Source organism: Bombina bombina, chromosome 1, assembly GCF_027579735.1.
Source record: "Bombina bombina isolate aBomBom1 chromosome 1, aBomBom1.pri, whole genome shotgun sequence".
In the NCBI taxonomy this organism is placed as follows: Eukaryota; Metazoa; Chordata; class Amphibia; order Anura; family Bombinatoridae; genus Bombina; species Bombina bombina.
In genome coordinates, this window is record NC_069499.1 from 1,454,900,069 (window position 1) to 1,454,914,233 (window position 14,165).

General features: G+C 41.0%; 1 protein-coding gene across 2 annotated transcripts in view; it reads right to left on the reverse strand.

Moving 5' to 3' along the window:
* The window catches only part of GCGR (glucagon receptor), a 294,628-nt gene that overhangs the window by 146,811 nt on the left and 133,652 nt on the right, over positions 1-14,165 (reverse strand). For both annotated transcript variants that reach the window (XM_053705939.1, XM_053705946.1), the window contains 2 exons: positions 11,800-11,944; positions 6,808-6,967 (listed from right to left, as the gene is read on the reverse strand). In XM_053705939.1, the coding sequence (XP_053561914.1) occupies positions 6,808-6,967; positions 11,800-11,944 (305 nt within the window). The remainder of the gene's footprint in view (positions 1-6,807; positions 6,968-11,799; positions 11,945-14,165) is intronic.

A 14,165-nucleotide genomic window follows, 5' to 3' on the forward strand; every position in this document is an offset into this window, starting at 1 on the left:
CAATATTTCTCAGTATTGACAAGTTGGCTAATAGACTTTGCCAGTATTTTAGACAAGAGACACACACTCATTCACAAATAACTTGCTTTATGAATTGTTATATATTTTGATGAACAATTAAGCTAAACCACTGTTACACAGGGATATTTCTCTAACTCGTTCAAAACAAAACAATTCAAATCCTCTTGCAATCAAAAGTCGTGACTGTGAATACGACACACCCACCAACCGGACTTTGCAGCACTGAGATCTTTACAACAGGCTGTGATGCTGCTTTTTTTTACGCTTTTATACGCTATTACCTTATCTCATATTGGATTGAGGTTTAACATTGTAAGCATAACTTGTATACAGTAATACATTTTTATTTTGGTATATACAGTGTTACGCTATATATATCTTTCTTCTCTTTTCCTGCAGATATTGAATGATCTTCTGAGGGGACAAGGTTTCTCACCACCATCTGAAAGATAACAAGAGAGTCCAGTATCTCCATTGAATCCCAGAGCGATATCCCAAGAAAGGGATCTACAAGCGGACCAGGAATCTGGAAAGTTTCCTTCAAAAAGCCACAGAGAAACCACCAACTTGGGAGAAAACATAATTTATGCTTACCTGATAAATTCCTTTCTTCTGTTGTGTGATCAGTCCACGGGTCATCATTACTTCTGGGATATTATCTGCTCCCCTACAGGAAGTGCAAGAGGATTCACCCAGCAGAGTTGCTATATAGCTCCTCCCCTCTACGTCACCTCCAGTCATTCGACCAAAGACCAACGAGAAAGGAGAAGCCAAGGGTGTAGTGGTGACTGAATTATAATTTAAAAAATATGTACCTGCCTTAAAAAACAGGGCGGGCCGTGGACTGATCACACAACAGAAGAAAGGAATTTATCAGGTAAGCATAAATTATGTTTTCTTCTGTTATGTGTGATCAGTCCACGGGTCATCATTACTTCTGGGATACCAATACCAAAGCAAAAGTACACGGATGACGGGAGGGATAGGCAGGCTCATTATACAGAAGGAACCACTGCCTGAAGAACCTTTCTCCCAAAAATAGCCTCCGAAGAAGCAAAAGTGTCAAATTTGTAAAATTTGGAAAAAGTATGAAGCGAAGACCAAGTTGCAGCCTTGCAAATCTGTTCAACAGAGGCCTCATTCTTAAAGGCCCAAGTGGAAGCCACAGCTCTAGTGGAATGAGCTGTAATTCTTTCAGGAGGTTGCTGTCCAGCAGTCTCATAGGCTAAACGTATTATGCTACGAAGCCAAAAAGAGAGAGAGGTAGCAGAAGCTTTTTGACCTCTCCTCTGTCCAGAATAAACGACAAACAGGGAAGAAGTTTGGCGAAAATCTTTAGTTGCCTGCAAGTAGAACTTGAGGGCACGAACTACATCCAGATTGTGTAGAAGACGTTCCTTCTTTGAAGAAGGATTTGGACACAAGGATGGAACAACAATCTCTTGATTGATATTCCTGTTAGAGACAACCTTAGGTAAGAACCCAGGTTTAGTACGCAGAACTACCTTGTCTGAGTGAAAGATCAGATAAGGAGAATCACAATGTAGGGCTGATAACTCAGAGACTCTTCGAGCCGAGGAAATAGCCATTAAAAATAGAACTTTCCAAGATAACAATTTTATATCAATGGAATGAAGGGGTTCAAATGGAACACCCTGTAAAACGTTAAGAACTAAGTTTAAACTCCATGGCGGAGCAACAGTTTTAAACACAGGCTTGATCCTAGCTAAAGCCTGACAAAAGGCCTGGATGTCTGAATTTTCTGACAGACGCCTGTGTAACAAGATGGACAGAGCTGAGATCTGTCCCTTTAATGAGCTAGCCGATAAACCCTTTTCTAAACCTTCTTGTAGAAAAGACAATATCCTAGGAATCCTAACCTTACTCCAGGAGTAATCTTTGGATTCACACCAGTATAGGTATTTACGCCATATTTTATGGTAAATCTTTCTGGTAACAGGCTTCCTAGCCTGTATCAGGGTATCAATAACCGACTCAGAAAAACCACGTTTTGATAAAATCAAGCGTTCAATTTCCAAGCAGTCAGCTTCAGAGAAGTTAGACTTTGATGTTTGAATGGACCCTGAATCAGAAGGTCCTGTCTTAGAGGTAGAGACCAAGGCGGACAGGATGACATGTCCACTAGATCTGCATACCAAGTCCTGCGCGGCCATGCAGGCGCTATTAGAATCACTGATGCTCTCTCCTGTTTGATTTTGGCAATCAATCGAGGAAGCAGTGGGAAGGGTGGAAACACATAAGCCATCCTGAAGTTCCAAGGTGCTGTCAAAGCATCTATCAGAACCGCTCCCGGATCCCTGGATCTGGATCCGTAGCGAGGAAGTTTGGCGTTCTGGCGAGACGCCATGAGATCTATCTCTGGTTTGCCCCAACGTCAAAGTATTTGGGCAAAGACCTCCGGATGAAGTTCCCACTCCCCCGGATGAAGAGTCTGGCGACTCAAGAAATCCGCCTCCCAGTTCTCCACTCCCGGGATGTGGATTGCTGACAGGTGGCAAGAGTGAGACTCTGCCCAGCGAATTATCTTTGATACTTCTATCATTGCTAGGGAGCTTCTTGTCCCTCCTTGATGGTTGATGTAAGCTACAGTCGTGATGTTGTCCGACTGAAACCTGATGAACCCCCGAGTCTTTAACTGGGGCCAAGCTAGAAGGGCATTGAGAACTGCTCTCAATTCCAGAATGTTTATTGGCAGGAGACTTTCCTCCTGACTCCATTGTCCCTGAGCCTTCAGAGAATTCCAGACAGCGCCCCAACCTAGAAGGCTGGCGTCTGTTGTTACAATTGTCCAGTCCGGCCTGCTGAACGGCATCCCCCTGGACAGATGTGGTCGAGAAAGCCACCATAGAAGAGAGTTTCTGGTCTCTTGATCCAGATTCAGAGTGGGGGACAAATCTGAGTAATCCCCATTCCACTGACTCAGCATGCACAATTGCAGCGGTCTGAGATGTAGGCGTGCAAAGGGTACTATGTCCATTGCTGCTACCATTAAGCCGATCACCTCCATGCATTGAGCTACTGACGGGAGTTGAATGGAATGAAGGACACGGCATGTATTTAGAAGCTTTGTTAATCTGTCTTCTGTCAGATAAATCTTCATTTCTACAGAATCTATAAGAGTCCCCAAGAATGGAACTCTTGTGAGAGGCAAGAGAGAACTCTTCTTTTCGTTCACTTTCCATCCATGCGACCTTAGAAATGCCAGAACTAACTCTGTATGAGACTTGGCAGTTTGAAAGCTTGAAGCTTGTATCAGAATGTCGTCTAGGTACGGAGCTACCGAAATTCCTCGCGGTCTCAGAACCGCTAGAAGGGCACCCAGAACCTTTGTGAAGATTCTTGGAGCCGTAGCCAATCCGAATGGAAGGGCTACAAACTGGTAATGCCTGTCTAAGAAGGCAAACCTTAGATACCGGTAATGATCTTTGTGAATCGGTATGTGAAGGTAAGCATCCTTTAAATCCACTGTGGTCATGTACTGACCCTTTTGGATCATGGGTAAGATTGTCCGAATAGTTTCCATTTTGAACGATGGAACTCTTAGGAATTTGTTTAGGATCTTTAAATCCAAGATTGGCCTGAAAGTTCCCTCTTTTTTGGGAACTACAAACAGGTTTGAGTAAAACCCTTGTCCTTGTTCCGACCGCGGAACCGGATGGATCACTCCCATTAATAATAGATCTTGTACACAGCGTAGAAACGCGTCTTTCTTTATTTGGTTTGTTGACAACCTTGACAGATGAAATCTCCCTCTTGGGGGAGATAATTTGAAGTCTAGAAGGTATCCCTGAGATATGATCTCTAGCGCCCAGGGATCCTGGACATCTCTTGCCCAAGCCTGGGCGAAGAGAGAGAGTCTGCCCCCCACTAGATCCGGTCCCGGATCGGGGGCCCTCGGTTCATGCTGTCTTAGGGGCAGCAGCAGGTTTTCTGGCCTGCTTGCCCTTATTCCAGGACTGGTTAGGTTTCCAGCCTTGTCTGTAACGAGCAACAGCTCCTTCCTGTTTTGGTGCAGTGGAAGTTGATGCTGCACCTGCTTTGAAATTCCGAAAGGGACGAAAATTAGACTGTCTAGCCTTAGCTTTGGCTTTGTCTTGAGGTAGAGCGTGGCCCTTACCTCCTGTAACGTCAGCGATAATTTCTTTCAAACCGGGCCCAAATAAAGTTTGCCCCTTGAAAGGTATATTAAGTAATTTGGACTTAGAAGTTACATCAGCCGACCAGGATTTTAGCCACAGCGCCCTACGTGCCTGAATGGCGAATCCTGAATTCTTAGCCGTAAGTTTGGTTAAATGTACTACGGCCTCCGAAATGAATGAATTAGCTAGTTTAAGGACTCTAAGCCTGTCCGTAATGTCGTCCAGCGTAGCGGAACTAAGGTTCTCTTCCAGAGACTCAATCCAAAATGCTGCCGCAGCCGTAATCGGCGCGATGCATGCAAGGGGTTGCAATATAAAACCTTGTTGAACAAACATTTTCTTAAGGTAACCCTCTAATTTTTTATCCATAGGATCTGAAAAAGCACAGCTATCCTCCACCGGGATAGTGGTGCGCTTAGCTAAAGTAGAAACTGCTCCCTCCACCTTAGGGACCGTTTGCCATAAGTCCCGTGTGGTGGCGTCTATTGGAAACATCTTTCTAAATATTGGAGGGGGTGAGAACGGCACACCGGGTCTATCCCACTCCTTAGTAACAATTTCAGTTAATCTCTTAGGTATAGGAAAAACGTCAGTACTCGCCGGTACCGCAAAGTATTTATCCAACCTACACATTTTCTCTGGTATTGCAACAGTGTTACAATCGTTAAGAGCCGCTAAGACCTCCCCTAGTAATACACGGAGGTTTTCCAATTTAAATTTAAAATTTGAAATATCTGAATCCAATCTGCTTGGATCAGAACCGTCACCTACAGAATGAAGCTCTCCGTCCTCATGCTCTGCAAGCTGTGACGCAGTATCAGACATGGCCCTAGAATTATCAGCGCACTCTGTTCTCACCCCAGAGTGATCACGCTTGCCTCTTAGTTCTGGTAACTTAGCCAAAACCTCAGTCATAACAGTAGCCATATCTTGTAATGTTATCTGTAATGGCTGCCCAGATGTACTAGGCGCCATAATATCACGCACCTCCCGGGCGGGAGACGCAGGTACTGACACGTGAGGCGAGTTAGACGGCATAACTCTCCCCTCGCTGTTTGGTGAAATTTGTTCAATTTGTACAGATTGGCTTTTATTTAAAGTAGCATCAATACAGTTAGTACATAAATTTCTATTGGGCTCCACCTTGGCATTGGAACAAATGACACAGGTATCTTCCTCTGAATCAGACATGTTTAACACACTAGCAATAAACATGCAACTTGGTTACAATCTTATTTAACAAAAACGTACTGTGCCTCCAAGAAGCACTAAACGATTAAATGACAGTTGAAATAATGAACTGAAAAACAGTTATAGCATCACTCTTTAAAAAACAACACAACTTGTTAGCAAAGGTTTGTTCCCATTAGTAAAGTAACACTAATTAAATTTTAAACATAAAAAACACAGAGCAACGTTTTAAAACACAGTCACTACATAAGTCTCACAGCTCTGCTGAGAGAATCTACCTCCCTTCAAAGAAGTTTGAAGACCCCTGAGTTCTGTTAGAGATGAACCGGATCATGCAGAAAATACAAGAGTAACTGACTGGAAATTTTTGATGCGTAGCAAAGAGCGCCAAAAACGGCCCCTCCCCCTCACACACAGCAGTGAGAGAGAAACGAAACTGTCATAATCAAAACAAGCAAACTGCCAAGTGGAAAAATAATGCCCAAATATTTATTCACTCAGTACCTCAGAAATGCAAACGATTCTACATTCCAGCAAAAACGTTTAACATGAAATAAATACCTATTAAAAGGTTTAATGTACTTTTACAGAGTAATTCCGGTGAAATACCATCCCCAGAATACTGAAGTGTAGAGTATACATACATGTCATTATAACGGTATGGCAGGATTTTCTCATCAATTCCATTCAGAAAATAAAAACTGCTACATACCTCAATGCAGATTCAACTGCCCGCTGTCCCCTGATCTGAAGCTTTTACCTCCCTCAGATGGCCGAGAAACAGCAATATGATCTTAACTACTCCGGTTAAAATCATAAGAAAAACTCTGGTAGATTCTTCTTCAAACTCTGCCAGAGAAGTAATAACACGCTCCGGTGCTATTGTAAAATAACAAACTTTTGATTGAAGTTATAAAAACTAAGTATAATCACCATAGTCCTCTCACACCTCCTATCTAGTCTTTGGGTGCAAGAGAATGACTGGGGGTGACGTAGAGGGGAGGAGCTATATAGCAACTCTGCTGGGTGAATCCTCTTGCACTTCCTGTAGGGGAGCAGATAATATCCCAGAAGTAATGATGACCCGTGGACTGATCACACATAACAGAAGAAAGAAAAGCATTTCATCTGCATAAGACTATTATTATTTTTATAAGCATCAATAAACCGTTGGAGAGGAATACACACCTATTCTAGAAAGATATTATCTTAGCTGAGCGCCTATTACTCATTATTGATTTCTCTTTTTTCCATATGATTATTTCACATGTGCTCTAGTTCAGATATCCTCAAAACCTGACCTGTCAGGGAGGCCTGAGGACAAGTTTGAAAACCCCTGCTCTATTTGGATACTGTTACATATACATGGTGTAGATTTGGCTTTACCTAACAGTACTATCCAGAAGATTTGTGTGCAGGCAGATTTGGAACTCACCCCATCCAATAGACACATACAGCGCAAAGTAACTTCTCTCTGAGAAAACGGCAATAACCAGCAAGTTGTGCAGATAGATGCCCTCCACCAACAGCCAGCAGTTATTGGCAATAATTCCGTACTGCATGAGAACTGCAGAAGCACGGCATCCCATCAGGGCCTGCAAAGAGAAAGGGCAGTTAGAGGATAGTGTGATTGAAAGAGTGATATAAGTGATATTAAGCAGAATATAGGCTACATCACAGTCTAGTTGTAAATGTAAAGTGATTGTAAACTTTAATGAATGAAAGCCCAGTATCAAATAATACGCTTGATAAACAGGGGCACTTTAATTCCTTAAAGTTTACAATGATGCTTATTTTGTAAAATACTTACCTCTAGGTTATGGTAAACATAATGCCGATCCTCCACCCCCATCTGCTGCTTTCTTTAGCAGATCAATGAAGAATCCGGCTACCTCCAATCATTGTGTGCCCCCTTTGGCATCCAGCTCGTGGGGCAGCACAACGATTGGAGGAAGCCGGATTCGTCATAGATCTGCTAATGAAAGCAGGAGCTGCGGGCAGAGGATCAGCGTTATGTTTACCATAAAGAAAAGGTAAGTAATTAAAAAAATAGTATTATTTGATACTGGGCTTTAATTTGTTAAAGTTTACAATCACTTTAACAACTGATTATAACAACAATCTCAATTAAAGGGACCTGAAACCCAATATTTTTCTTTCATGTTCTACTTTATTTCTTTTATGAAATTTGCTTCATTTTCTTGGTATCCTTTGTTGAAAGAGAAGCAATGCAGGGAGCAAGCTGAACACACTGTGAGCCACTGACAAGAGACATTTATGTGCACCAACCAATCATCAGATAGCTCCCAGTAGTGCATTGCTGCTCCTAAGCCTAGGTATGCATTTCAACAAAGAAATCCAAAAGAATGAAGCAAATTTGATAATAGGACTAAATTCGAAATTATAATAAATTATAGCAAAGAAAAATATTGGGTTTCATGTCCCTTTAATTGATATTGTTGTTATAATCAGTTGTTAAAGTGATTGTAAACTTTAAGTTTACATTTACTGCCCCTTTATAGTCTGTAAACATTTTAGAACCAAGGTTACAACAGGAATGTGATCTTGCCACATGCTATTAGCATATTGTGATAATTTTTGGTGAACCAATATATTCATAGCTAAAGTTGTTTAATTGCATAAAACTCCATGACCCCAGGGGTCTGTTCTTCTGGAGGTCTTAAAAGCTTGCGCAATATGTATTGCTCCATGAAATTGTTGGGCCACTAAAAGGTATCGCAAGGTGCTGATAGTCTGTTTTTTCCTGTGACCAGTGCAGCACTGACCCCTTTTCCTGCAGATGGGAAGGGAGAGAAACAAAGTGGGGAAGAGTGGATATTATATGTAAATGTAAAGCAGAGAGAAATATACATTAGAGGGCGAAAGTGCAGCAGAAAGAAAATGAGACAGAACTAATATAAAGCAGAAAAAGTGTTGCAACATCACAACTAGAAAATTGTAGAATTAATAATGTTTTTAATAACTAATTAACCCTTTTGCTATCAGGAATTTCAGAGAAGAACTTACCCAAAATACAGGACAATTTTTAGCATTTTTTTTTATTTACCTGTCAAAACTATATATATATTTTTAAGTAGATAACGCAAGGTGTATTGATCTAGGCCCATTTTGGTATATTTCATGCCATCATTTAACAGCCAAATGCAATTATATATATATAAATAAAGTTTAACTTTTCACAAACTTTGGGTTTCTCTGGGATCCCCTTTGTTCAGAAATAGACATACATGGCGTTACCATTACTTTTTAGTAATCAGAAGGCCACTAATTGCATCTGCACACCAAACATCTATTATTCCCAGCAGTGAAGGGGTTAATCAGGTAGTTTATAAGGTTAATTTTATCTGTAGTGTAACAATCTGGCATATGTCCTCATATTAAACCATATGAAGGCAGATACCTGCAGTTCAAGAACAACAGCTCTCATCACTTGACAGCTAAGACTGCTGTAGCTTTCTGATACTGCAATGTATATATACGTTTTGCAGTAAATGTGCTTCATTTTTGGGTTAAGGGGTTAAACAAACCTCTATAAAAAAATCTATAGAAAAGTTCAACTGAAAATGTGCAATAAAAGAGAACCTGAGAACAGTTCAAGAGAAATAAATCCAACAACCTCGTCAGCTTTGAAATAGCCAGACCAACCTCGGCCACACAGTCTTTATAAACTGCACATGCTCGGCAAGACTGTAAGTGAAAAACCCAATTTGACTTAGGAAAATTAATATGAAAAAAGTCACTCTTTAAGGTCAGAGGAAAGAAGTTTTTAACTTCAAAAATGAAAGTTTTTTTTTTTTTTACTGGAATAAGCAGTCAAAGGAATTCACTGCATGAGAAGGCAGAAACAGTAGAATGTGTAAACAAAATTTAAATAAAACTTACATATGTCTGTCTAAATATAGTATTCATAGTATGATTGCTAGTAGAAAAAGGGTAGTCATTGTACTTTGTCATGATTCAAAGAAAATCTGAGTAGGTTGTGTCAGCTGCCTTTTGTCTTCTTTGTTCCCCGTTTATTATGTTTCTAGGTATGTTATTGTGAAAGAGGAAAGAACAAATGGGAGAGAGAATGAGTAAAGGAGATAGCATGCAAGAAGCCAGACAGTCATCCCAACAAGATAGTGGTTAGAAACTAGGCTTTGATTTGATGATGTAATTTCAAACGTAGAAAGATTTAACTGAGAGTGATCAGCATAGAGTGTTTTAGGGTTTCCACCTCAGCCACATTTTCCTGGACAGTTATGAGTTACACAAGCTGCAGGGTAACATGGATTAACTTGCACTGTACCTGTGGAGAGTACATGGATAGTTCTGCTGGGCAGTACTATTCATAATGCTCCCTGCACACCCTGCAGAATACGTAACTCATAACTGTCCAGGAAAACGTGGTCGAGGTGGCAAGTTGATATTTAACCAAATGTTTTAGTTTGAGCTATCATGTTGAGATAGCACAAGGTAAAAGACTAGATGATTCAAACCTAATAGAAAGTGTAAGGAAATTTTTTAATTATAATCATTACAGAAGAAGGAGCTCATGTAATTACTTAGCTGGACAAGTAGAGTCTTCTTGACAAGGCTCATTTGAAGTAAGGGAAAACGTTAGCAGAGAAGGAAGAGTTAAACATATAAGTGAGTGCGCTAACCAGTACAGAGGATTCAAGAACTGCTGGGTGAGGCTTAGGGGCCTATTTATTAATGTGCGAGCGGACATGATACGAAGTAGCGTATCATGTCCGCCACACATCGATAAATGCAGACAGCATACACTGTCTGCATTTATCATTGCACAAGCAGTTCTTGTGAACTGCTTGTGGAATGTCAACCCTGCAGATTCGCGGCCGCTAGCAGAGAAGAGAGTCAAACATAAAGAACAGGTGGCATGGATTTCCTTTGTGTGTGTCAATAAGAGATGATAATTAGTTCTGCTTTTCTTGTTAGAGAACAGGGTTAAGGTACAAATGTATTATGTAGTGGATGAAACCATCAAGAAAGTTTAATGTTCTCCAGTCAACAGGAACATAGCAGAGAATCTATTCAGGGTCTTGCGTTAGAGGGTCTAGAACTACACAGTTTAAAAGAGTCTTGCAATAAATCAGGAAAACTAAGGTAATAATGTAGAGCATGAAAGCCAATGGTAGAAAGATAACAGAAGCAAGTATGAGGAAAGAGATGTCAAGTTAGATAGAAAGCAAGCAAATTGGGAGAATAAGAAAGGCACGAGCAAGTAATAAGTAGATATGAAATCAAAGCATAGATGTTGAATAAACCAGAAAAAATGCAAGCATAACAGAAAAGAGGGGCTAAATAAAAATGAGTGAAAGGTAATCAAGGAAGGTAGAAGCTTGAGATGTGAGTTACAGGATATGGGAAGGAGATGTGAGTTAAAGGGACACTAAACCCAAATTTTTTATTTCATGATTCAGATAGAGCAAGCAATTTTAAGCAACTTTCTAATTTACTCCTATTATCAATTTTTCTTCATTCTCTTGCTATCTTTATTTAAAAAGCAGGAATGTGATGCATAGGAGCCGGCCCATTTTTGGTTGAGAACCTGGGTTATGTTTGCTTATTGTTGGATAAATGTAAGCCTCCAATAAGCAAGCGCTATCCATGGTGCTGAACCTAAAATGGGCGAAGAAAAAATTATAATAGGAGTAAATTAGAAAGTTGATTAAGGGAAAGAAAAAATTTGGGTTCAGTGTCCCTTTAAAGGGTAGGAGAAAGAAGAAGAGGTAAGTTACATGATATAGGAAGGAAAGGTGAGTTACAGGGTAAGGGAAGAAAGGTGAGTTACAGTGTAGGGGAATAAGTGGTAAGTTACAGGGCAGGAGAATAGAAATTAATTAAAGGGGCATTAAGCACTTTAAGATGGCAATATAAAATGTTAAATCATTTGTATAAAAAAAACTCTGCAATATACTTTCACTATTTATTTTGTTTCCTATTCCTGTAATTCCTTTTTGAAATTGTGATCTTTTCAGTTTCTGTTAGAAATGTAAGTGCAGAACACTGTTATATTCCACACAGCCATTGGCTGCACACTCTAGTGACTTATTTATAACTGTCCCTAATTGGCCATAGCAGAAAAGGTACAACATGGCAGCTCCCATTGTTATTTAGACTCTTTACACTTATTTTGTCATTATTTAAACAGCTAATGAAACATTAAAACATATATCTACATATTATTCTCAGACTAATCTTTTCTTTGAATGCAGCATTATATCTAGCATTTATTGTCCCTTTAAACTTTTATGATTCAGATAGAACGCACAAATTAAAACACGTTTCTAATTCACATCCATTATCTAAATATGCCCAATCTTTTAATATGCACGGTTTAATATGCACTGACTTGTAAGGTGTAATTTAGATAATAAATGTTTTAAAGGCATTTTCTTCCAACCTCACTGTTATTCCACATAGACTCATCATCAGCAAACTTGTAATGGATCTTCAGCAAAGTGTCAATAACCAGCACAGACACCGCCCGTAGGATGAAGGAGACAAAGAGGTTGATATGAATATAATTCCGTATACAGTGCAGCTTACTAAAAAAAAAAATAAGGTAAGGTAAGATAGGAGAAAGGTAACATGAAAAGGAGTCAGAAAGGGAATAGTAAAATAAATTATAGAGAGGGGAAGGCATGAGTACGAGGTGAAGATGAAGATGTATGGGGAGAGAGAAAGGAAAGAGACAAGAGACATTGAAAGAGGAGATAGGAAAAAACAGGACAGCAAGATTTACAGTAGAGGCAGTGGAAAGAGAGAACAAAGGAACAGGGGAGATCAGGAAAGTACATAAAAAGAGGAAGAGAGGAAAGAAAGTGGGGGGGGCAAGTACAGAAGAAAGCAACAGGAGGGTGGAAGACACAAGGAGAGAGGAAATAAACAGAATGGGAAAGACACAATGAAAGAATAAAGCGACAGGAGGATAAAGACATAAGAAGAGAAGAAAGCGACGGGGGGGGGGGGGGGGGGACACAATGAGAGAGGAAAGAGACAAAAGGGGAAAGCCACAAGGAGAGGAGAAAGAGACAGGATGGGAAAGAAACAAGTAGAGAGGAAAGAGGCAGGAGGGGAAGACACAAGTGGAGAGGAAAGAAAAAGAAGGGGAAAGACACAAGGAGAGAGGAAATAAACAGAAAGGGAAAGATACAAGAGGAGAGGAAAGAAACAAGAGGGGAAAGACACAAGGAGAGGAGAAAGAGACAGGAGGGGAAGACACAAGGGGAGAGGAAGAAACAGAAGGGGAAGACACAAGTGGAGAGGAAAGAAACAGAAGGGGAAAGACACAAGGAGAGGAGAAAGAGATAGGAGGGGAAGACACAAGGGGAGAGGAAGAAACAGAAGGGGAAGATACAAGTGGAGAGGAAAGAAACAGAAGGGGAAAGACACAAGGAGAGAGGAAAGAAACGGAAGGGGAAAGACACAAGGAGAGAGGAAAGAAACAGAAGGGGAAAGATACAAGTGGAGAGGAAAGAAACAGAAGGGGAAAGACACAAGGAGAGAGGAAAGAAACAGAAGGGGAAAGACACAAGGAGAGAGGAAAGAAACAGAAGGGGAAAGACACAAGGAGAGAGGAAAGAAACAGAAGGGGAAAGATACAAGTGGAGAGGAAAGAAACAGAAGGGGAAAGACACAAGGAGAGAGGAAAGAAACAGAAGGGGAAAGACACAAGGAGAGAGGAAAGAAACAGAAGGGGAAAGACACAAGGGGAGAGGAAAGAAACAGAAGGGGAAAGATACAAGTGGAGAGGAAAGAAACAGAAGGGGAAAGATACAAGTGGAGAGGAAAGAAACAGAAGGGGAAAGACACAAGGAGAGAGGAAAGAAACAGAAGGGGAAAGACACAAGGAGAGAGGAAAGAAACAGAAGGGGAAAGATACAAGGAGAGAGGAAAGAAACAGAAGGGGAAAGATACAAGGCGAGAGGAAAGAAACAGAAGGGGAAAGATACAAGTGGAGAGGAAAGAAACAGAAGGGGAAAGACACAAGGGGAGAGGAAAGAAACAGAAGGGGAAAGACACAAGTGGAGAGGAAAGAAACAGAAGGGGAAAGACACAAGGGGAGAGGAAAGAAACAGAAGGGGAAAGACACAAGGGGAGAGGAAAGAAACAGAAGGGGAAAGATACAAGGGGAGAGGAAAGAAACAGAAGGGGAAAGATACAAGTGGAGAGGAAAGAAACAGAAGGGGAAAGACACAAGGGGAGAGGAAAGAAACAGAAGGGGAAAGATACAAGGGGAGAGGAAAGAAACAGAAGGGGAAAGATACAAGTGGAGAGGAAAGAAACAGAAGGGGAAAGACACAAGGAGAGAGGAAAGAAACAGAAGGGGAAAGACACAAGGAGAGGGGGAAGAAGCAGAAGGGGAAAGACACAAGGGGAGAGGAAAGAAACAGAAGGGGAAAGACACAAGGAGAGAGGAAAGAAACAGAAGGGGAAAGACACAAGGAGAGGGGGAAGAAGCAGAAGGGGAAAGACACAAGGGGAGAGGAAAGAAACAGAAGGGGAAAGACACAAGGAGAGGGGGAAGAAGCAGAAGGGGAAAGACACAAGGAGAGAGGAAAGAAACAGAAGGGGAAATTCACAAGGAGAGGTGAAAGAGACAGGAGGGGAAGACACAAGGAGAGGTGAAAGAGACAGGAGGGGGAAGACACAAGGAGAGGTGACAGAGACAGGAGGGGAAAGACACAAGGAGAGGTGAAAGTCACACAAGTAGAAAGGAAAGAGACATGAGGGGAAGACACAATGAGAGAATAAAGTGACAGGAGG